The sequence below is a fragment of the Scyliorhinus torazame genome, chromosome 21 (assembly GCF_047496885.1).
Source record: "Scyliorhinus torazame isolate Kashiwa2021f chromosome 21, sScyTor2.1, whole genome shotgun sequence".
Taxonomy (NCBI): domain Eukaryota; kingdom Metazoa; phylum Chordata; class Chondrichthyes; order Carcharhiniformes; family Scyliorhinidae; genus Scyliorhinus; species Scyliorhinus torazame.
In genome coordinates this window covers 531,597-555,394 of record NC_092727.1, presented here as the reverse complement: position 1 = coordinate 555,394, position 23,798 = coordinate 531,597, and the positions used below count along the sequence as shown (strand labels likewise).

General features: G+C 47.7%; 1 protein-coding gene across 1 annotated transcript in view; it reads left to right on the top strand.

Annotated features, from left to right (window-relative positions):
• The window catches only part of LOC140398723 (rho guanine nucleotide exchange factor 12-like), a 76,271-nt gene that overhangs the window by 32,564 nt on the left and 19,909 nt on the right, over positions 1-23,798 (top strand). The window contains exons 10-16 of the mRNA XM_072487738.1: positions 89-166; positions 318-393; positions 3,227-3,394; positions 4,657-4,744; positions 15,858-15,938; positions 16,899-16,996; positions 18,395-18,637. Of these exons, the coding sequence (XP_072343839.1) occupies positions 89-166; positions 318-393; positions 3,227-3,394; positions 4,657-4,744; positions 15,858-15,938; positions 16,899-16,996; positions 18,395-18,637 (832 nt within the window). The remainder of the gene's footprint in view (positions 1-88; positions 167-317; positions 394-3,226; positions 3,395-4,656; positions 4,745-15,857; positions 15,939-16,898; positions 16,997-18,394; positions 18,638-23,798) is intronic.

Genomic DNA, 23,798 nt, shown 5'->3' with positions numbered 1-23,798 from the left:
GAGAGCAAGGTGAAAGGCTCATTATTCTGTGATTGTTGCCTGTCCAGCGATGCTTTGTGAAAGGTAATAGATTGTTTCTTTCTGTCAGCGGTTGGAGGATTACCAGCGTCGCCTGGACCTGTCCAACCTGAAGCAGTCCGATTACCCACTGATTGAGGAATTTCGGGTGAGTGACTGGAAAAACAGCAAAAGCCCATCGACAATGAGCGATGTATACTAGTGAACCTGTGAGAGCTGTAAACATGGAAGAAATGACTGACAACACGTGAAGATCCTCTTTATATTTAATGTAATAATTTGTGCTTCTCTTGTTTAAGAATCTGGATCTTACAAAGCGGAATATGATTCACGAAGGGCCTCTGACTTGGAGGGTGAACAAAGACAAGACAATTGGTGAGTAAAAAGCATCAGAAAATGAGACATAAGACATTGATCCTTGAGAGGACAGTGCAAACACAGACACTAAATTCCATTTGGAATTTGCACAGGGGCCCTGTTGTGTATTTTAACTTGGACACAGCTTTCTGAACATTCTATCGTCACACACATGCAAATGTATTTTGTTATTCGTTCATTTGTTTTTTAAAATTTAGACTACCCAATTATGTTTTTTTCTAATTAAGGGGCAATTTAGCGTGACCAATCCACCTACCTGGCACATCTTTGGGTTGTGGGGGGCGAAACCCACACAGACACTGGGAGAATGTGCAAACTCCACACGGACAGTGACCCAGGGCCGGGATTCAAACCCGGGACCTCGGTGCCGTATGCAGCTGTGCTAACCACTGTGCCACGTGCCTCCCTTGTTATTCGTTCGTGGATGTTGGTAACGACCCTTGTCCAGAGGACATTTTAAGAGTCAACCACATTGCTAAATATTCTGTGGTCACAAGTAGGCTCGACCAGGAATGGCAACAGATTTCCTTCATAGAAACAATGTACTGGGGCACAGCAAAACGGCAGGGGGTTGGCACTAAGCCATAATTATTTTTAAAATATTTTTATTAGTATTTTCCAGTTTTTACAGAGTAACAGCTCATGTGTATCTGGTATTTACAAACAAGTTTGTACCTTATTTACAGCAGTTTGTACATGAGCTCCCTCCCGCTCCCCTCGTTGGTAGTTTAGTTCCCCTCTTAATGTTGCTGTTTGCCCCGGGCGCCATGTACTGAGCTCCGCTGCTTACTGCTGGGGCGTTTCATTTTCATTTTTATTGTTATGTGGGGAAGGGGCCCTTCCCCTCCTCCCCTTGTCTCCATGCTTCATTTTGTGCTTCCCTTGCCCCCCCCCCCCCCCCCCCCCCCCCCTCCTCCTCCTCTTGTGTGTGCCTTCCCTTGTCTTCCTCCCCGCCTCCCTCTTTCCCATATGAAGATCTGGCTGGTCCGATACCCCGAAGACTGCCACTTTCAGGCGTGGCTCCTCCCTTACCCCCACAACTGTGGACATTGCCTCGGAGAAGGCTGTCCGGAACCCGATAAGTCTGGGGCAAGCCCAGAACACTTTTCCTGTGGTTGGCCGGGCCTCCATGGCACCGCTCACATTTGTCCTCCACCTCCGGGAAGAACCTGCTCATTCGGGTTCTGGTCAGGTGTGCTCTGTGCACCACTTTAAACTGCATGAGGCTGAGCCTTGCACAGGAGGAGGTGGAGTTGGCCCTGCTCAGTGCTTCGCTCCAGAGACCTCAACACACTTTTGTTCCCAATTCATCCTCTCATTTCCATCTAGCTTCATCCAGTGGTAGTCTTGCCCTTTCCAGCAACCGTCCATATATGTTCCCACAGTTCCCCCTGCCTTACTGTCTGTGTTGATTAGTTCCTCTAGGAGAATGTCTCTCGGGGCCAGGGGTACTTTGCCGTCTCCTTGGGGAGAAAGTATTTAATTTGAAGATGCCTGAGTACCTGTCCAGTCGGCAGATCCAGGTCCTCCGTCAGCTCGTCCAAAGTCATGAATCTGTCCCCTATGTAAAGGTCGCTGACCGCTAGCGGCCCCTCATCCTGTTTCCATTTTTTAAAGGTGGCGTCAAGCATGGCTGGCAGGAATTTATGGTTTCCGCAGATGGGGGCCACAGAGGACATCTCGGTTAGATGGCAATGTTGCCTCATTTGGATTCATTTTTTCCGTGCGGCTACCACCACTGGCTGGATATGTACTTTGTTGGGGGAGGGGAGCATTGCCGTGGCGAGGGGTCAGAGGGACGTTCACTTGCAACAGGACTCATCCAGCCTTACCCATTCCATGCTTGGTTCTTGTATCCATCCCCTCACCCTCTCGGCTGTGGCTGGCCAGTGGTCATACTGTAGATTTGGCAAGGCTAGACTGCCCATGTTTTTCCTCCTTTACAGCAACTTAGGGATCCTCTGGTTCTTACCCCACCCCTGCACAAACGCCATTTTGTCTATGTTGTGGAAATAGGCCTTGGGGATGAAGATGGGTCTGGATCTCAACAGGAAGAGGAACCTCGGCTGTACGTTCATTTTGATTGTCTGCACTCTCCCCGCCAGGGAAAGCGGGAGTGCATCACATCTCTGTACAGGGGAGACCTGATAGAGGTCTACAAAATTATGAGGGGCATAGACAGAGTGGATAGTCAGAGGCTTTTCCCCAGGGTAGAGGGGTCAATTACTAGGGGGCATAGGTTTAAGGTGAGAGGGGCAAGGTTTAGAGTAGATGTACGAGACAAGTTTTTTACGCAGAGGGTAGTGGGTGCCTGGAACTCGCTACCGGAGGAGGTGGTGGAAGCAGGGACGATAGGGACATTTAAGGGGCATCTTGACAAATACATGAATAGGATGGGAATAGAGGGATACGGACCCAGGAAGTGTAGAAGATTGTAGTTTAGTCGGGCAGCATGGTCGGCACGGGCTTGGAGGGCCGAAGGGCCTGTTCCTGTGCTGTACATTTCTTTGTTCTTTGTTCTTGTTCTTGTTTGGTACCACGGTGGTGAGCACTGTTGCTTCACAGCACCAGGTTCCCAGGCTCGATTCCTGACTTGGGTCACTGTCTGCGTGGGTTTCCTCCCACAAGTCCCAAAAGATGTGCTGTTAGGTGAATTGGACATTCTGAGCTCTCCCTCTGTGTACCTGAACAGGCACCGGAGTGTGGCAACTAGGGGATTTTCACAGTAACTTAATTGCAGTGTTAATGTAAGCCTACCTGTGACACTAATAAAGATCATTATTATTAATTTGTGTATGTTAATTCTGTTCATCCTTCCATATCATTCCAGATCTCTACACACTGCTGTTAGAGGACATTCTGGTTCTGACCCAGAAGCAGGATGAACGACTGTTGTTGAAGTGTCACAGTAAGAATCTCGCTGCCAATGCAGATACCAAACACATCTTCAGCCCCATCATCAAACTGTCTGCTGTGCTCGTGCGGGAGGTCGCAACAGGTTTGCTAGTTTGTCCATCCAGGTCAACACTTTTTTAAAAATGTGTTCTTTGGGATGTGGGTGTCGCTGGCTGGGCCAGCATTTGTTGTCCATCCCTAATTGCCCTTGAACTGAGTGACTTGCTCGGCCATTTCAGTGGGGGGCAGTTAAGAGTCAACCGCATCGCTGTGGGTCTGGAGTCACGTGTAGGGATGAAGATTTTCTCCCCTAAAGGACATTAGTGAACCAGATGGGTTTTTACGACCATCAACAATGGTCATCATTCGACTTTTAATTCCAGATTTTTATTGAATTCAACTTCACCATCTGCCGTGGTGGGATTCGAACCTGAGACCCCCAGAGCGGTTACCCTGGGTCTCTGGATTACAGGTCCAGTGACAATATCACTATGCCACCGCCTCCCCTTGGATAGTATTGGATAGAAAGGAATTAAAACTGGAGGCTAAAGAGATGAGCAGGTCGTCAGAGGTCCCCAGATTTGAAACACTCTGAGTTCCTCTGCTTAAGAGTTGTGCATTTGTCATTCTCATTTATTTATCAGCATTTTCTGGGTGTACCTCATCAAGAAGTGACCATGCAACCTCGCTACTTTCCTGGAGCAGATGATTAAATTACAATAATAAAAGTAAAATGCTGTGGATGCTGGAAATCTGAAATAAAAGCAGAAAATGCTGGATAAACTCAGCAGGTCTGGCAGTGTCTGCGGACAGAGAGAAACAGAGTTAGCATTTGGAGGCAAGGCAGGGTTGTGTAATCTAGGCTTGTATTCTCTCACGTTTCGAAGAGTAAGAAGGGATGTAATTGAGTCATTTAACACGATTAAAGGATTTGATCAGATAGAGAGGAAGTATTTCCTCTGGTCGGGGGAGGGGGCACAAGGGGGCAGGACCTAGCGAGGCAAGGCCACCCAGGGGTGATGCCAGTAAATACTCCTTCACAAAAAAAAGTATTGGAAATCTGGAACGCTCCCTAAAAATAACTGTTAAGGCTCCAGGTCAAGTGGCAATTTCAAATATGAGATTGGTAGCCCTTTGTTATGCTCGGGATATTGAGGGTTACGGGTGATGGTGTTAGAATACAGATCAGCCATTATCTAATTGAATGATAAAACAGGCTGATGGGGCTGACTGGCTCCAGTAGAGGTAGTTCAGGGGCCAGTAACGAGGAGCTTCGGATTCTGGTAACAAGAATTGGAAACCACAAAATAAGAAATATTTACTGGTCCTGTTTGTTGATTGACCCTTGCGCTTTGTCCATTACAGATAACAAGGCTTTTTTTGTCATCTCAACATCGACTGATGGTGCACAGATCTATGAGCTGGTGGCCCAAACTGTCTCTGAACGCAAAACGTAAGCATGTAACGTGGTTACAAACTTGAGATTTTGTGATTTAATATTTTCTGTAAAGCTAAAGGATGTTTAACAATAGACAGGTCCATGGCCTAGACATAGAGAGGACATAATACATAATCAGATTGAAAAATGTAATTATCTTGATCCTAAATGGTAAGAATTCTCAACCTTTGTGGAAAAGGCCAAAACAGAAAAATGGGATTCTGGGATTAGTATCTTGAATATGAAAACAAGGAAGTTGTGTAAGTGTGTATACAGGATACCGGTTAGACACAAAGTCAGTATTATGTGATGTTCTGGGAACCTGATTTTGGGAAAACTATTGGAAGATTGAGAAGCTAATCAGGATTGGCTGGAATAAAGGAGCAATAAATAGTTGGGATTATAAATGGCAAGTGTTTATTTTGCTGGAATGTGTTATTGAGGGAACTCTACGTAAAATGTCTTCAAAATGCTGAAAGATGACAAAAGGGTAAATAGTGCTCGGTTAACCAGTAACCAGGGGACACCACTTAGTTAAAAGGAAATTACTGCGGATGTTGGAATCTGAACCAAAAACAGAAAGTACTGGACAATCTCAGCAGGTCTGACAACGTCTGTGGAGAGAGAAGGGAGCTAACGTTTCGAGTGGCTATAGTCCCAGGTGACCATAGGCTGCTTCCCCCTTTGAGGGGGAGAGCTGACTGGTGGTGGTTTAACCTGGGGGTCACCACACCTCAGGCGAGGGGCAAGGTTGAGAAGGTGGGGCTTCATGAATAACCACACAGTACGGCATTTGAACCCACGCGGGAGCCAATTTAGCTCAGTGGTCTAGCCAGCTGGTTTGTGATGCAGAGCGAGGCCAGCATCACGGGTTCAATCCCTGTACCGGCTGAGGTTATTCATGAAGCCCCACCTTCTCAACCTTGCCCCTCACCTGAGGTGTGGTGACCCCCAGGTTAAACCACCACCAGTTAGCTCTCCCCCTCAAAGGGGAAAGTAGCCGATGGTCACCTGGGACTGTGGTGACTTACTTTTTTTTGACTTAGTAAATGTTTCAAGTCTGGGTGACTCTTTGTCAAAGCTTACCACTAGGGAATGAAGAAAGAAGTCGGAAGAATTGTTCAATATAATATGAAATGCTGTCCCAAAAGTAGTTTCTGAGATCGCGAAGAAATTGAACTGGTTATCTTGGTATAAGGGTAAAAGGATACAGGGAGAAGGCAATTAAATCAATTTGGACTATTTTTTTAAATGTGTGTTTGTTAGGAAGGGAGTTCCTGGATGTTGCCACAGCGACAGTGAAGGAACAGTGATATATTTCCAAGTCAGGGTAGTGAGTGACTTGAAGGGGAACCTCCAGGTGGTGGTTCTGCTGCTCTTGTCCTTCTAGATGGTAAATGCCATGGGTTTGAAAGGAGGAAACTTGGTAAGTTCCTGTTTCAGGTTGCACTGACACAGGTGCAGTAGTAAACCATTTAGCCTCGAACCTGTTCCATTATTCAGTCAAATGATGGATGATCTGTGGCATAACACGACATACCTGCTGTCCTTCGATTAGCAGAAATCGATCGACCTGAGGTGAAAATTAACAATTGATCCAGCATTTACCAATTGTGAAAGTGTTCAAAGCATCTAACATCCTTTACATGTGGAAGTGTTTCTAATTTCACTGCTGAAATCTCTGACTCTAATCTTTAGCCAATGCCCCTCATCCCAGACTTCCCAACAAACAGAAATACTCTATATGGTCCTTTTCATATCTTGAAAGCTTGAATAAAATCACTCTAACCTTTGTAATCCTAGGGAATGCATCCCTACTTTGTGTAATACCTGCTCATAATTTAATCTTTTGAGTCCTGGTATGATTCTGGTACATCTACACTGCACCCCTTCCAAGGTCAGTGCAGCTTTCCTGGGGTGTGGTGCTTCAAGCTGCTCTCGATGTTTCACAGTCACAAATCGCCACATGGAGGCTTTTTTGTATCTGAAGTCTGATCTCTAAATAGAAAGGCAAGCTTCGATTAGCCTCTACCTGGACTCCCAAGACCCTTGGGTCTCCACTGTTTCTAACTTTTCACTATTTAGAAAATACCCTGTTCTCTCCCTTTTATGTTGAAAATGGATGACAAATAATATCAGCACAGATAGAAATTACTGGGTTTATGCCAATAGCCAGTGTAGAGATGTGATAGCAAAATGTCCACGGTTGTGATCAAAATGTTCCAGCACATTTGACCTTTATAAGAGAAAGGCAAAGTAGAAAGGGAAGAGGGAAATCCCTCGATCGCGGAAGGATGGAATAAAGACAGGATCAGGGTTCAGAAAATTAAACACAACCAGTTTGGGTTGTTGCTAACTTTTGGTTGGCTCTTAATTTGGCTCTGTTTAATCACGTTTGCTCAAGAGTCCCCTGGTATCTTTCGACACCGCCACAAGGTTCAGAACCGAATACTGATCTAAGACTCGATACACCAGTTAGTAAGTTCAAAAGCAATGCTCATTTATTTACACACAGTCAAATATACTCATGCATAAACTACAAACTAAACTACCACTATTACTAAAGCCTATACTTAGCTTCGGGTGCCCACTCAGTCAGAGGAACAATGGTCGTTGCTTGGTTCTGAGGCTGCTGGGTTGAGCTGTTACAGGGTAGCAGCTAGGAGCGTCTATCTCGTAGCGTGCGTTGACTTGGGACTTACTTGGTCTGCTGTAGCTGCTAGGCAGGTCTCTCTCCTCGTTGAGAGCCAAAGCCAAAGAAGGAAGATTCTCCCTTGGGGAATACCTTTTATACTAAAAAGGGCTTTGCGCGCTTTTGGGCGGGCCTTGAACTTGGCCTCAACTAATTGTTTCTTTCTCAATCAGTTGTATCGATTTTCCTCCAATAGAGGAGTGGTTCCCTGATCGCTGGGCGTGTCCTGGTGACTGTCAATCTGCTTTGTCTTAGCTTCTGGCACTGGGGAGTCTGTCCTAACATTGTGGATCTAAATGTTTCCCTTTTGTCCCCAGAGATGGCTCATTAGTATGTAGATTGCTTGGCAGTCTCTGTCCTGTCTGAGAGTTTACGGTTCTAATCAACAGACAGAGCTTGCACCTGCTTGTTTCTTAGCATTGTCCAATTTTCCCTGCAGTCTTTGCGGGTGTCCATTTTGTAATCGGGACGTGGCCATCCCAGATGGCTACAGGGTGGAGTTAAGAAGCAAGGGGCACTGCTGGAGATTGTTCGTAGGCCCTGAACAGTATTTGTAATGTTCGACAGAATAGACCACAGAAAATTATAGATGCATCGAACAAAAAATACAGTAATCTTGAGGGACTTTAACCTGCGTATGGACTCGCAAACCTAATTGGCAATGGATATGAAGGGTGTGTTTGTGGCATGTATACAAGATAGCTTTCTGAACGTTTGAAGCACAACTAGGGAACAAATCATTTTGGATCTTGCATTATAAAATGAGAAAGGGTCAATTAATTTAGAGAAGAGTGACCACAATTAGTAACCTCGGTGGGAAAAACAGAAATACACAGAGTATTTCTTAAACGGTGAGCAGCTGGCAAGTGTTGAACTTCAAAGGCACCCGAGTGTTCTTGTTCATGAAACACGAAAGCTAACACGCAGGTACAGCTAGCAATCATGAAGGCAAATGGTGTGTTGCCCTTTATTAGAAGGGGTTTGAGTACAGGAGTAAAGATGCCTTGGAGCCTTGTTGAGACCGTACCTGGAGTAGTATGTGGCGTTTTGGTCTTCATACCTCACAGAATCACAGAATAATACAGCACAGAAGAGACCCTTCGGCCCATCGATACTGCACCGACGCATGAAAGACCCTGACCTGCCCACCTGACCCCATTTGCCAGCACTTGGCCCATAGCCTTGAATGTTGTATTGAGATGCATTTCTATTAGAAATCTAGTGCTAGGAAACAGATAGTTGACAGTAACTTTACAATTTAAAAAAAAAAGTATTTATAAAAAAAAAAAGACAAATTTTAATTTTAATTAATTGACGCAATGTCAGTTAGAGGGGTGCTGTGCTCTGACTGTGAGATGTGGCAGGTCCGGGAGGCTTCCAGCGTCCCGGATGGCTTCATCTGCAGAAAGTGCACCCAACTGCAGCTCCTCACAGACCGCATGGTTCGGTTGGAGCAGAAATTGGATGCACTTAGGAGCATGCAGGTGGCGGAAAGCGTCATAGATCGCAGTTATGTAAATGTGGTCACACCCAAGGTGCAGGCAGAGAAATGGGTGACCACCAGAAAGGGCAGGCAGTCAGTGCAGGAATCCCCTGTGGTTGTCCCCCTCTCGAACAGATATACCCCTTTGGATACTGTCGGGGGGGATAGCCTATCAGGGGAAAACAGCAGCAGCCAGAGCAGTGGCACCACAGCTGGCTCTGATGTTCAGAAGGGAGGGTCAAAGCGCAGAAGAGTAATAGTAATAGGGGACTCTATAGTCAGGGGCACAGATAGGCGCTTCTGTGGACGTGAAAGAGACTCCAGGATGGTATGTTGCCTCTCTGGTGCCAGGGTCCAGGATGTCTCCGAACGGGTAGAGGGAATCCTGAAGGGGGAGGGCAAACAGGCAGAGGTCGTTGTACATATTGGTACTAACGACATAGGCAGGAAGGGGCATGAGGTCCTGCAGCAGGAGTTCAGGGAGCTAGGCAGAAAGTTAAAAGACAGGACCTCGAGGGTTGTAATCTCGGGATTACTCCCTGTGCCACGTGCCAGTGAGGCTAGAAATAGGAAGATAGAGCAGACAAACACGTGGCTAAACAGCTGGTGTAGGAGGGAGGGTTTCCGTTATCTGGACCACTGGGAGCTCTTCCGGGGCAGGTGTGACCTGTATAAGATGGACGGGTTGCATCTAAACCGGAGAGGCATAAATATCCTGGCCGCGAGGTTTGCTAGTGTCACACGGGAGGGTTTAAACTAGTATGGCAGGGGGGTGGGCATGGGAGCAATAGGTCAGAAGGTGAGGGCATTGAGGGAGAACTAGGGAATAGGGACAGTGTGGCTCTGAGGCAGAGCAGACGGGGAAAAGTTGCTGAACACAGCGGGTCTGGTGGCCTGAAGTGCATATGTTTTAATGCAAGGAGCATTACGGGTAAGGCAGATGAACTTAGAGCTTGGATTACTACTTGGAACTATGATGTTGTTGCCATTACAGAGACCTGGTTGAGGGAAGGGCAGGATTGGCAGCTAAACGTTCCAGGATTTAGATGTTTCAGGCGGGATAGAGGGGGATGTAAAAGGGGAGGCGGAGTTGCGCTACTTGTTCGGGAGAATATCACAGCTATACTGCGAGAGGACACCTCAGAGGGCAGTGAGGCTATATGGGTAGAGATCAGGAATAAGAAGGGTGCAGTCACAATGTTGGGGGTATACTACAGGCCTCCCAACAGCCAGCGGGAGATAGAGGAGCAGATAGGTAGACAGATTTTGGAAAAGAGTAAAAACAACAGGGTTGTGGTGATGGGAGACTTCAACTTCCCCAATATTGACTGGGACTCACTTAGTGCCAGGGGCTTAGACGGGGCGGAGTTTGTAAGGAGCATCCAGGAGGGCTTCTTAAAACAATATGTAAACAGTCCAACTAGGGAAGGGGCGGTACTGGACCTGGTATTGGGGAATGAGCCCGGCCAGGTGGTAGATGTTTCAGTAGGGGAGCATTTCGGTAACAGTGACCACAATTCAGTAAGTTTTAAAGTACTGGTGGACAAGGATAAGAGTGGTCCGAGGATGAATGTGCTAAATTGGGGGAAGGCTAATTATAACAATATTAGGCGGGAACTGAAGAACATAGATTGGGGGCGGATGTTTGAGGGCAAATCAACATCTGACATGTGGGAGGCTTTCAAGTGTCAGTTGAAAGGAATACAGGACAGGCATGTTCCTGTGAGGAAGAAAGATAAATACGGCAATTTTCGGGAACCTTGGATGACGAGTGATATTGTAGGCCTCGTCAAAAAGAAAAAGGAGGCATTTGTCAGGGCTAAAAGGCTGGGAACAGACGAAGCCTGTGTGGCATATAAGGAAAGTAGGAAGGAACTTAAGCAAGGAGTCAGGAGGGCTAGAAGGGGTCATGAAAAGTCATTGGCAAATAGGGTTAAGGAAAATCCCAAGGCTTTTTACACGTACATAAAAAGCAAGAGGGTAGCCAGGGAAAGGGTTGGCCCACTGAAGGATAGGCAAGGGAATCTATGTGTGGAGCCAGAGGAAATGGGCGAGGTACTAAATGAATACTTTGCATCAGTATTCACCAAAGAGAAGGAATTGGTAGATGTTGAGTCTGGAGAAGGGGGTGTAGATAGCCTGGGTCACATTGTGATCCAAAAAGACGAGGTGTTGGGTGTCTTAAAAAATATTAAGGTAGATAAGTCCCCAGGGCCTGATGGGATCTACCCCAGAATACTGAAGGAGGCTGGAGAGGAAATTGCTGAGGCCTTGACAGAAATCTTTGGATCCTCGCTGTCTTCAGGGGATGTCCCGGAGGACTGGAGAATAGCCAATGTTGTTCCTCTGTTTAAGAAGGGTAGCAAGGATAATCCCGGGAACTACAGGCCGGTGAGCCTTACTTCAGTGGTAGGGAAATTACTGGAGAGAATTCTTCGAGACAGGATCTACTCCCATTTGGAAGCAAATGGACGTATTAGTGAGAGGCAGCACGGTTTTGTGAAGGGGAGGTCGTGTCTCACTAACTTGATAGAGTTTTTCGAGGAGGTCACTAAGATGATTGATGCAGGTAGGGCAGTAGATGTTGTCTATATGGACTTCAGTAAGGCCTTTGACAAGGTCCCTCATAGTAGACTAGTACAAAAGATGAAGTCACACGGGATCAGGGGTGAACTGGCAAGGTGGATACAGAACTGGCTAGACCATAGAAGGCAGAGGGTAGCAATGGAGGGATGCTTTTCTAATTGGAGGGCTGTGACCAGTGGTGTTCCACAGGGATCAGTGCTGGGACCTTTGCTCTTTGTAGTATATATAAATGATTTGGAGGAAAATGTAACTGGTCTGATTAGTAAGTTTGCAGGCGACACAAAGGTTGGTGGAATTGCGGATAGCGATGAGGACTGTCTGAGGATACAGCAGGATTTAGATTGTCTGGAGACTTGGGCGGAGAGATGGCAGATGGAGTTTAATCCGGACAAATGTGAGGTAATGCATTTTGGAAGGGCTAATGCAGGTAGGGAATATACAGTGAATGGTAGAACCCTCAAGAGTATTGAAAGTCAAAGAGATCTAGGAGTACAGATCCACAGGTCATTGAAAGGGGCAACACAGGTGGAGAAGGTAGTCAAGAAGGCATACGGCATGCTTGCCTTCATTGGCCGGGGCATTGAGTATAAGAATTGGCAAGTCATGTTGCAGCTGTATAGAACCTTAGTTAGGCCACACTTGGAGTATAGTGTTCAATTCTGGTCGCAACACTACCAGAAGGATGTGGAGGCTTTAGAGAGGGTGCAGAAGAGATTTACCAGAATGTTGCCTGGTATGCAGGGCATAAGCTATGAGGAGCGATTGAATAAACTCGGTTTGTTCTCACTGGAACGAAGGAGGTTGAGGGGCGACCTGATAGAGGTATACAAAATTATGAGGGGCATAGACAGAGTGGATAGTCAGAGGCTTTTCCCCAGGGTAGAGGGGTCAATTACTAGGGGGCATAGGTTTAAGGTGAGAGGGGCAAGGTTTAGAGTAGATGTACGAGGCAAGTTTTTTACGCAGAGGGTAGTGGGTGCCTGGAACTCGCTACCGGAGGAGGTAGTGGAAGCAGGGACGATAGGGACATTTAAGGGGCATCTTGACAAATATATGAATAGGATGGGAATAGAAGGATACGGACCCAGGAAGTGTAGAAGATTGTAGTTGAGTCGGGCAGTATGGTCGGCACGGGCTTGGAGGGCCGAAGGGCCTGTTCCTGTGCTGTACATTTCTTTGTTCTTTGTTTGTTTGTTGTGACGTGTCAAATGCTCCTCCAGGAACCTTTTAAAGGATGTGAGGCAACCCACCTCTACCACCCTCCCAGGCAGTGCATTCCAGACCCTCACCACCCTCCCAGGCAGTGCGTTCCAGACCATCGTCACTCTCTGGGTAAAAAAGCTTTTCCTCAAATCCCCTCTAAACCTCCTGCCCCTCACTTTCAACTTGTGTCCCCTCATAACTGACCCTTCAACTAAGGAGAACAGCTGCTCCCTATCCACTCTGTCCATGCCCTCGATCAGGTCACCCCCTCACTCTTCTCTGCTCCAGCGAAAACAACCCAAGCCTATCCAACCTCTCTTCATAACCTAAATGTTCCATCCCAGGCAACATTCTGCTGAATCTTCTCTGCACCCCCTCCATAAGAAGACATCGGAGCAGAATTAGGCCGCTCGGCCCATCGAGTCTGCTCCGCCATTCAATCATGGCTGATATTTTTTTCATCCCCATTTTCCTGCCTTCTCTCCACTGTAATTACACCCTTCCTCAGGAAAGATATATTTGTTGCAGAGGGGAGGTACAACATAGGATCACCAAATTCATTTTTTTTAAAAAAATGTTTTTATTCTCCATTTTCACATTTTCCTTCAAAATTTACACCCCACCCACAGACAGTAAACGGTAACAAATACAAAATCAATACCCTTAACAATACCAATGATCCCATCCTCCCACCACCCCAAACAACGGCCCACCTGTCAATATATGCATCCAATAAAACAAACCCTCCCACGGTGGAAACAAAAAACAAAGGAGAAAAAGAAGGAGGAGTCCGGGACCGCCCATGGTCACCATTAACCTATAGAGTCCCAACCCCACGCTCAACGCCATCCAACCTCTGAAAGAATACCGTACATGATACCCAAGAGTTGTAAACCCCCCCCCCCCCCCAGTCTCCAACTCCTCACGTCCACTGCCTCTTGTAAAACTCCTCCTCCCAACCTCGGTTCCTTCCCCCAACTTTCCACCCCGGCTAGACCACTCGGACCCTGTTCTGCCAGGCTCCGATGGCCGCAGCCCCTCCCCCCACCTCACTCCCGTTCACTGGCCGGCTTAAACCGGCCAGCGTGGAGGCCCCCGCCCGGGTCCCTTTCCCCCTTGCCCGGCTCTAGGAAAACCCAGAAATCCCCTTTTAGCACACACACCCCACATATCCACCTATGCACCAAAGAGCCCTCATTTCGAGTGAAAGTCCCATCCCTTCCCTTGTCCAAATATATACAACATTGGCTCCTTTAGCCCATACACCCGCACGCAGTGAAACAAAAAAAAAAAGTAAATACAGTCATGAGGTTACATCGGCACATGGCCATTTCTCAATTTCTCAGTTCTGCCTTCACAAACTCCTCCACTGCTTCTGCCGTTCCAAAATAAAAGTCCCTGAGCTTGTAAGTCACCCTCAGCTTCGCTGGATATACAATGCCGCACTGCACCTTGCTAATGTACAGTGCCCTCTTCACCCGGTTGAAGGCAGCCAGCCTCCTCGCCAGCTGCACCGTAAAGTCCTGGTATACACGGATACCAGCTCCAGCCCACTGCACCACCCGCTTCTGCTTGGCCCAGCTCAAGACCTTCTCCTTCACACTGTACCTACGGAAGCACAGAGTCACTGCCCTTGGCGGCTCACTCGCCTTTGGTACAGGCCTCCACGACCGATGAGTCCGATCCAGTTCATATCGGGAGGGATCCTCCCCCTCCCCCAATAGTTTTGCCAGCATCGCGGCAAAATACTCAGTCGGCTTCGGTCCTTCAACTCCTTCGGGCAGCCCCACAATCCTCAAATTCTGTCGCCTGGATCTGTTTTCCAGGTCTTCCATTTTTCCTCACAGATCCTTGTTAATCTCCATCACCTCCCGCATCTCCTTCCCCATCGAGGCAAGTTGATCACCGTGCTGCAATAACGTCTCCTCCACTTCCTTCAGCGCCTCCCCTTGCTCTCGCACCTCCGCCACTGCGCTCGCCACCGCCTTCGTCACCGGGGAAATCGCCTCCTCCACCAGCACACTCAAAACCTCCCTCATCTCCTTCCTCACCGTCTCCATGTATTTTGTAAACTGCCTTTCGAATTCCGCAGCCATCACCTTAATTATTTCTTCAGCCGTAAGCACTGCGGCCTCCCCTGATGCTCCAGCCTCCATTTTCCTTGGTGACCCCGCGGTGACCTTTCCACTCCCCGACGGACCTTCAGCTGTTTTCCTTACGGATGTTTTTTTGCTCACCCTCAATATTTTTCTTCACTCTGCCTCCTCTGTGCCTTCTCCCTGCTTTTGCCGCCTCCGTGGACCCTGGGACCGGGCTTAAAGCCCCGAAAATGCCGTTCCCGAACGGGAGCCCTCCATTGTGCGGCAGCCTCCCGCCCGCCGACACCAGAAGTCCCCAGGATCACCAAATTAATTAATGGGATGGAGGGATTGTCCTCTGAGGAAAGATTAAATAGACGGGGCCTTTATTCTCTGGAGTTTAGAATGAGAGATGATCGCCTTCAAACATACAGAATTCTGTCAGGGTTCGCCAAGGGAGAGCAGGAAGGATGTTTCCCCTGGCTGGGGGGTCTCCGAATAAGGGGCAGGACATTTAGGACTGAGATGAGGAGGAATTACTTCACTGAGGTTGATGAATCTTTGGAATAGACTTGAGGCAAATAGATTTCTACTTATTAAAAACATCAATGGTGTTGAAATAGAAGATCATCAATGATCTAATTGAATGATGGAATGGGCTTGAAGGGCTGAATGATTTCTAATGTTCTTATGTTGTATAGAGACCTCCAGGAAAGAGTGACCAAAATATGAAATAATTTAGTATCGACTTTGAAGTGGGGTAGCTAATTCCTTTTGCTAAAAACATTTTTAACATTCACAGAAAGCACTTTTAGATGAGTGTGTAAATGGCTCAGGATTTCCCAATCATTACAATTGACAGCACAGAATCCTCAACAATGTTGAAAAGTGAAGTGGATAAATATTTGGAATATATAAAAGGCCACATCAGTAACTAAGTGGATAGCTATTTGAGAGCCAGTCCAGACATGATCACATTAAAATCCTGCTTCTGTTTGGATGAAAGTCAATAATATCGGGTCCTCTGTTTGATGTGGGATTTTAAAATGCCTTTTGGTGACTGATCTTTTGCTGTTGGTGCTGCAGGTGGCAATATTTAATCTCACAGACTTCAGGATCAATGAAAGCACCAAGTCACCATGTGATCTCCGAGCCAGCTGTGACAGAGTAAGTACTTCAGCCATGTCGAGTTAGATTGCTGATTGCTAACCTTTGTGAAGAGCAAATGGAATTGATATAAAATGTGGGAAATGCATGCACATGCTAGACACAGCTGCTGGGTACAGGGAGGGTGCATGGCCAAGGAGAATCCCAATACCACAAGTCCCTTTATGAAAACCAAGCTTTGTTAATCTCTTGGTAACAAAGGCCAGTGGTCTGTTCACCTTCCAGAATGAGTCTCTGTTCATTGACCAAATTCTTCACAATGTAACGAGGAAGAGTTGGATGATTCTGTCACTGCAAGGGTGCAAAAGCAAATTATTTTTGTCTTTATTCTTATATGGATTGTGAGCATCACTGGCTGGGCCTGCATCTGTTGCCCATCCTCAGATTGCATTATAATTAAGAGTCAGCCACATTGCTATTGATCTGGAGTGACAGTAGGTCAGACCAGGTAAGGATTGCAGGTGTCCTTCCTCTGGATTACTGGTCCAGTGACGTCACTACAATGCCACATCTTCCCAATCTCCCCAATCAAATGAGTATTTCCATCAGAGCAGAATGGAGCCATCTCTGATCCAAAGACACTCTGCTTTGTCCTGACTCAAACGCTGGAGTCAGACCAACAACCCTGACCTCGCAGAACCATCTCCTCCAATCCTGGCCCTTTGTGCCTCTGTTTCACCCTTTACCCTGCTGTTGTTGACCTTAAATCAGCTAGGGTCGAAGATTAGAAACTCCCTCCCTGAATCCTTCAGCCTCCCTCTCCTCCTCAAAATGCATAGAATTGAGTAAGCTTTTAGCACTTCCCACGATACTTTAGTGACAGTGCCTGCATGAAATGCCCAGGATGATGTTCTTTGTTAAAGTCTGGGATTCCTGATGGTTTTTTATTATTGAAATCCTGTCAGTACCAGGTTAATGGGATTGTTCCAAATAGATTTAATACTCATATATTTACCATAGGAGTGAGCACGAGGATGAGGAGAATCTGAGCACAATCCAGCAAAGTGGATCTTGCAAAGTTTCAGAAAGAATGTTGGGCAGCGATGAATCAACACAAGGTACTGGAATCCATCGGTGATTAGTGTGTTGATTAAATGTATTTGAATCAGCATGCAGGCGTGTCCATGAGTGACTCAGGACACAGGCATGCCCGTGAGTGACTCGGCGCAGGCGTGTCCATGAGTGACTCAGGACACAGGCATGCCCGTGAGTGACTCGGCGCAGGCGTGTCGTGAGTGACTCAGGGCGCAGGCGTGTCCGTGAGTGACTCGGGCGCAGGCGTGTCGTGAGTGACTCAGGGCGCAGGCGTGTCCGTGAGTGACTCAGGGCGCAGGCGTGTCCGTGAGTGACTCGGCGCAGGCGTACCCGTGAGTGACTCAGGACGCAGGCGTGTCCGTGAGTGACTCGGGACGCAGGCGTGTCTGGGAGTGACTCGAGACGCAGGCGTGTCCGTGAGTGACTCAGGACGCAGGCGTGTCCGTGAGTGACTCAGGACGCAGGCGTGTCCGTGAGTGACTCAGGACATAGGCGTGTCAGTGAGTGACTCGGGACGCAGGCGTGTCTGGGAGTGACTCGAGACGCAGGCGTGTCCGTGACCTGGGACACGGGCAAGTCCAGTGTTGTTAATCACATGATACTTTCATTGTGCTGGGGTAATTGCGCTGAAATAATTTTGTTTGTTAATGCACATAAATACTTGAGCTGGGAGAAAATGTAACTTCTTAAATGTAACCTTAGTTAAAGCACCATGGCAACAGATGGTCTATCTTTCGATTCTGAACAATATTGATAATGGAGGAAGGATGTGCCGGCTCTGAGCTGCTTTTGGCTGTGGATCCTTCCACATGGAAATGGTGCTGATTTTTGGTGGATTTGTTTTCTGTCTGCCTGAATCCTCTGGAGTTCATGCATATCAAAGCAACACTTGATACTCTGCTACTGAGAAGGATTGGGGTACAATGACTGATTCCTAAATAGATTACCAAGCAAATGTTGCCAAGCTCAGGCCAGTTATATATTTATTTGTAATCTTTCTGTACAAGCTTCTGTTTTGGATGTTTAATTTCTGTAAATAAATCTGATTAATTAACCTGGGACTTGATCTGGTTGCCAGGCAGATTTGGGGATGAACTCGGCACTGGCATTCAATAATGGTCTGGTGTTGTTTCAGGGCTGAGAAATTACAGGGTGTGTGCAGTGTGAGATCACACTGGGGCAGGTCACCTGGCAGGAAGTGTGCAAGTGATTTAATACATAATGGCTTGCCCAAATACCTCAATTAATATCACATTGTGACTGGTGTGTCAGGACCTGACCATCAGTGTGTAATGTGACTGTGTGGACATGGATATTTACTGACGGTCAAACTCGAGGGGAATGTAAGCACAGTATAAAGCAGAAAAAAAGACACCTTTGTATTTTTCAGGGCTGTAAATAACTGGCAATCTGCATTGCAGGTAAAGAGACGCTGCCTGTGACTGATGACACTCTGAATCTCTCAACGTCCAATAAACAGAAACCTCATGCACTCACCTTGATGCAGGAGACTGATGAGCAAGCCAGACACACACAGGAGAACACCAGCCTCCACAGACCAGCTGCAGGGCGAGCGCCTTACACTGAGCCGCACTCTTCAAGCCAGGGTCGATCTTCAGTCTCATCATTCTCCTGTTCCCGAGCAGAGGCTGCACTAACAAACCGTAAGTAAATGTCATGCATCATAGGATGTGTGAAGAGTGAGGAGCCACGTGGGACCAAGTCTCAGTTCCTGTAGTGGGCAACTCACCTTGGGTCTGAGAAGTGATTTTCAGATTCATCCATCCTAGTGAAACGCACAACGGAAACACACGACAGAAACGCACAACATAAATACACTACGGAAACACATTACTGAAACACACATTGGAAACACATTACTGAAACACACATTGGAAACACATTACTGAAACGCACGGCAGAAACACGCGACTGAAACGCACGGCCGAAACACGCGACTGAAACGCACGGCAGAAACACGCGACTGAAACGCACGGCAGAAACACGCGACTGAAACGCACGGCAGAAACACGCGACTGAAACGCACGGCAGAAACACGCGACTGAAACGCACGGCAGAAACATGCGACTGAAACGCACGGCAGAAACACGCGACTGACACGCACGGCAGAAACACGTGACTGAAACGCACGGCAGAAACACGCGACTGACACGCACGGCAGAAACACGCGACTGACACGCACGGCAGAAACACGCGACTGACACGCACGGCAGAAACACGCGACTGACACGCACGGCAGAAACACGCGACTGACACGCACGGCAGAAACACGCGACTGACACGCACGGCAGAAACGCGACTGAAACGCACGGCAGAAACACGCGACTGAAACACGCGACAGAAACAGGAATGCTTTCACACTGGAAATACTTTATTCAGTGACAGCTTTCAGGAAGTTTTGCTCGGTGCTGACTCCAGCCGCACAATAAATGGTAGGATTCAGAGAAGTAAAGAGAAACAAAAAGAGCTTGGTGTGCTTGTCCACAGATCCCTGAAGTTAGCAGATCGAGTAGAAGAGGCGGTTAAGAGGGCATATAGGAAACTTGCCTTTATTAGCTGATGTTTAGAATATAAGAGCAGGAAGGTTACTCTATAACTGCATAAAATACTAATTAGACCATGGCTAAAATAGGATGGATTTGTTTATTGCCACGTGTGCCGAGGTACAGTGAAAAGTATTTTTCTGCAAGCAGCTCAAACAGATCATTAAGTACATGAAAGGAAAATTAAATTAAAAAATACATAATAGGGCAACACAAGGTACACAATGTAAATATATAGACACCAGCATCGGGTGAAGCATACAGGGTGTAGTGTTAATTAGGTCAGTCCATAAGAGGGTCATTTAGGAGTCTGGTGACAGCGGGGAAGAAGCTGTTTTTGAATCTGTTCGTGCGTGTTCTCAGACTTCTGTATCTCCTGCCCGATGGAAGAAGTTGGAAGAGTGAGTAAGCCGAGTGGGAGGGATCTTTGATTATACTGCCCGCTTTCCCCAAGCAGCGGGAGGTGTAGACAAAGTCAATGAGTGGGAAGCGGGGTCGTGTGATGGACTGGGCGGTGTTTACGACTCTCTAAAGTTTCTTGCGGTCCTGGGCCGAGCAGTTGCCATGCCAGGCTGTGATGCAGCCAGATAGGATGCTTTCTATGGTGCATCTGTAAAAGCTGGTAAGGGTTAATGTGGACATGCCGAATTTCCTTAGTTTCCTGAGGAAGTATAGGCGCTGTTGAACTTTCTTGGTGGTAGCGTCGACGTGGGTGGACCAGGACAGATGTTTGGAGATGTGCACCCCTAGGAATTTGAAACTGCTAACCATCACCACCTCGGCCCAGTTGATGCTGACAGGGGTGTGTACAGTACTTTGCTTCCTGAAGTCAATGACCAACTCTTGCTGACATTGAGGGAGAGGTTGTTGTTGTTACACCACTCCACTAGGTTCTCTATCTCCCTCCTGTATTCTGACTCTGTCTACAGGAAGGATATCACATTATGGAGGGTACTGTGGAGATTGATGAGGACGTGGAGTTTGATGAGGATGTGGAGTTTGATGAGGATGTGGAGTTTGATGAGGATGTGGAGTTTGATGAGGATGTGGAGTTTGATGAGGATGTGGAGTTTGACGAGGATGTGGAGTTTGACGAGGATGTGGAGTTTGACGAGGATGTGGAGTTTGACGAGGATGTGGAGTTTGACGAGGATGTGGAGTTTGACGAGGATGTGGAGTTTGACGAGGATGTGGAGTTTGACGAGGATGTGGAGTTTGACGAGGATGTGGAGTTTGACGAGGATGTGGAGTTTGACGAGGATGTGGAGTTTGACGAGGATGTGGAGTTTGACGAGGATGTGGAGTTTGACGAGGATGTGGAGTTTGACGAGGATGTGGAGTTTGACGAGGATGTGGAGTTTGACGAGGATGTGGAGTTTGACGAGGATGTGGAGTTTGACGAGGATGTGGAGTTTGACGAGGATGTGGAGTTTGACGAGGATGTGGAGATTGTCGAGGATGTGGAGTTTGACGAGGATGTGGAGTTTGACGAGGATGTGGAGTTTGACGAGGATGTGGAGTTTGACGAGGATGTGGAGTTTGACGAGGATGTGGAGATTGACGAGGATGTGGAGATTGACGAGGATGTGGAGATTGACGAGGATGTGGAGTTTGACGAGGATGTGGAGTTTGACGAGGATGTGGAGATTGACGAGGATGTGGAGATTGACGAGGGTGTGGAGATTGACGAGGATGTGGAGTTTGACGAGGATGTGGAGTTTGACGAGGATGTGGAGCTTGACGAGGATGTGGAGATTGACGAGGATGTGGAGATTGACGAGGATGTGGAGATTGACGAGGATGTGGAGATTGACGAGGATGTGGAGTTTGACGAGGATGTGGAGATTGACGAGGATGTGGAGATTGACGAGGATGAGGAGATTGACGTGGATGAGGAGCTTGACGAGGATGAGGAGCTTGACGAGGATGAGGAGATTGACGAGGATGTGGAGTTTGACGAGGATGAGGAGATTGACGAGGATGAGGAGATTGACGAGGATGAGGAGATTGACGAGGATGAGGAGATTGACGAGGATGTGGAGATTGACGAGGGTGTGGAGTTTGACGAGGATGTGGAGTTTGACGAGGATGTGGTGTTTGACGAGGATGTGGAGATTGACGAGGATGTGGAGATTGATGTGGATGAGGAGCTTGATGAGGATGAGGAGATTGATGAGGATGAGGAGATTGATGAGGATGTGGAGTTTGATGAGGATGAGGAGATTGATGAGGATGAGGAGATTGATGAGGATGAGGAGATTGATGAGGATGTGGAGATTGATGAGGGTGTGGAGTTTGATGAGGGTGTGGAGTTTGATGAGGATGTGGAGATTGATGAGGATGTGGAGTTTGATGAGGGTGTGGAGCTTGATGAGGATGAGGAGCTTGATGAGGATGTGGAGATTGATGAGGATGTGGAGAATTCTATCTGAAAAGATTGTGTAGGCTGGGTTTGTTTTCATTATAGCAGAGGAGATTTGGTTGTATAAGATGGCGGGGCCTAACAGACTAAATAAGAAGGACCTATTCCAAGTAGGTTGAGATTGAAAGTAGTTGGTGAAAGGATTAGAGGGGAGTGGGGAAGTAAATCCTCATGGCGAGCAGAGCGGGTCTGGAAATCACTGTGGCAAAGGACGGAAGAGACAAAGCTCTCGTGGCATTTAGGCAGCAGTTGTGATTTGTACTTGCAGTCCTGTAATCTACAGCCCGAGAGCGGGAAAGTGGGATTCCATTGCCATAAATTTCTGTAATACTCGTCTGAGAAAAATTCCTCATTTTAGCAAGGAATGTGGTGGAGAGGGATTGGATTAGGAATGTGGTGAAGAGGGATTGGATATGGAATGTGGTGGAAAAGGAGTGGATCAGGAATGTGGGTGGAGAGGGATTGGATCCGGAATGTGGTGAAGAGGGATTGGATATGGAATGTGGTGGAAAAGGAGTGGATCAGGAATGTGGGTGGAGAGGGATTGGATCAGGAATGTGGGTGGAGAGGGATTGGATCCGGAATGTGGTGGAGAGGGATTGGATTAGGAATGTAGGGGAGAGGGATTGGATCCGGAATGTGGTGGAGAGGGATTGGATTAGGAATGTGGTGAAAAGGGACTGGATCCGGAATGTGGGTGGAGAGGGATTGGATCCGGAATGTGGTGAAAAGGGACTGGATCCGGGATGTGGTGGAAAAGGAGTGGATCAGGAATGTAGGGGAGAGGGATTGGATCCGGAATGTGGTGGAGAGGGATTGGATCCGGAATGTGGTGGAAAAGGAGTGGCTCAGGAATGCAGGGGAGAGGGATTGGATCCGGAATGTGGTGGAGTGGGATAGGATCCAGAATGTGGTGAAGAGGGACTGGATCCGGAATGTGGGTGGAGAGGGATTGGATCCGGAATGTGGTGAAAAGGGACTGGATCCGGGATGTGGTGGAGAGGTATTGGATCCGGAATGTGGTGAAGAGGGATTGGATACGGAATGTGGTGGAAAAGGAGTGGATCAGGAATGTGGGTGGAGAGGGATTGGATCCGGAATGTGGTGGAGAGGGATAGGATCCGTAATGTGGTGGAGAGGGATTGGATCCGGAATGTGGTGGAGAGGGATAGGATCCGTAATGTGGGTGGAGAGGGATTGGATCCGGAATGTGGTGGAGAGGGATTGGATTAGGAATGTGGTGGAGAGGGATTGGATCCGGAATGTGGTGGAGAGGGATAGGATCCGTAATGTGGTGAAGAGGGATTGGATCCGGATTGTGGTGGAGAGGGATTGGATCAGGAATGTGGTGGAGATGGATTGGATCAGGAATGTAGGGTAGAGGGATTGGATCAGGAATATAAGGGAGAGGGATTGGATCCGGAATGTGGTGGACAGGGATCGGATCAGGAATGTAGGGGAGAGGGATTAGATGAGGAATATAGGGGAGAGGGATTGGATCCGGAATATGGTGGACATGGATTACATCCAGAATGTGGTGGAGAGGGATTTGATCTGCAATGTGGCGGAAAGGGAGTGGATCAGGAATGTGGTGGAGAGGGATTGGATCAGGAATGTAGGGGAGAGGGACTGGATCCGGAATGTGGTGGAGAGGGACTGGATCAGGAATGTGGTGGGGAGGGATTGGAACCGGAATGTGGTGGAGAGGGATTGGATCCGGAATGTGGTGAAGAGGGATTGGATCAGGAATGTAGGGGAGAGGGACTGGATCCGGGATATGGTGGAGAGAGATTGGATCCGGAATGTGCTGGAGAGGGACTGAATCTAGAATGTGGTGGA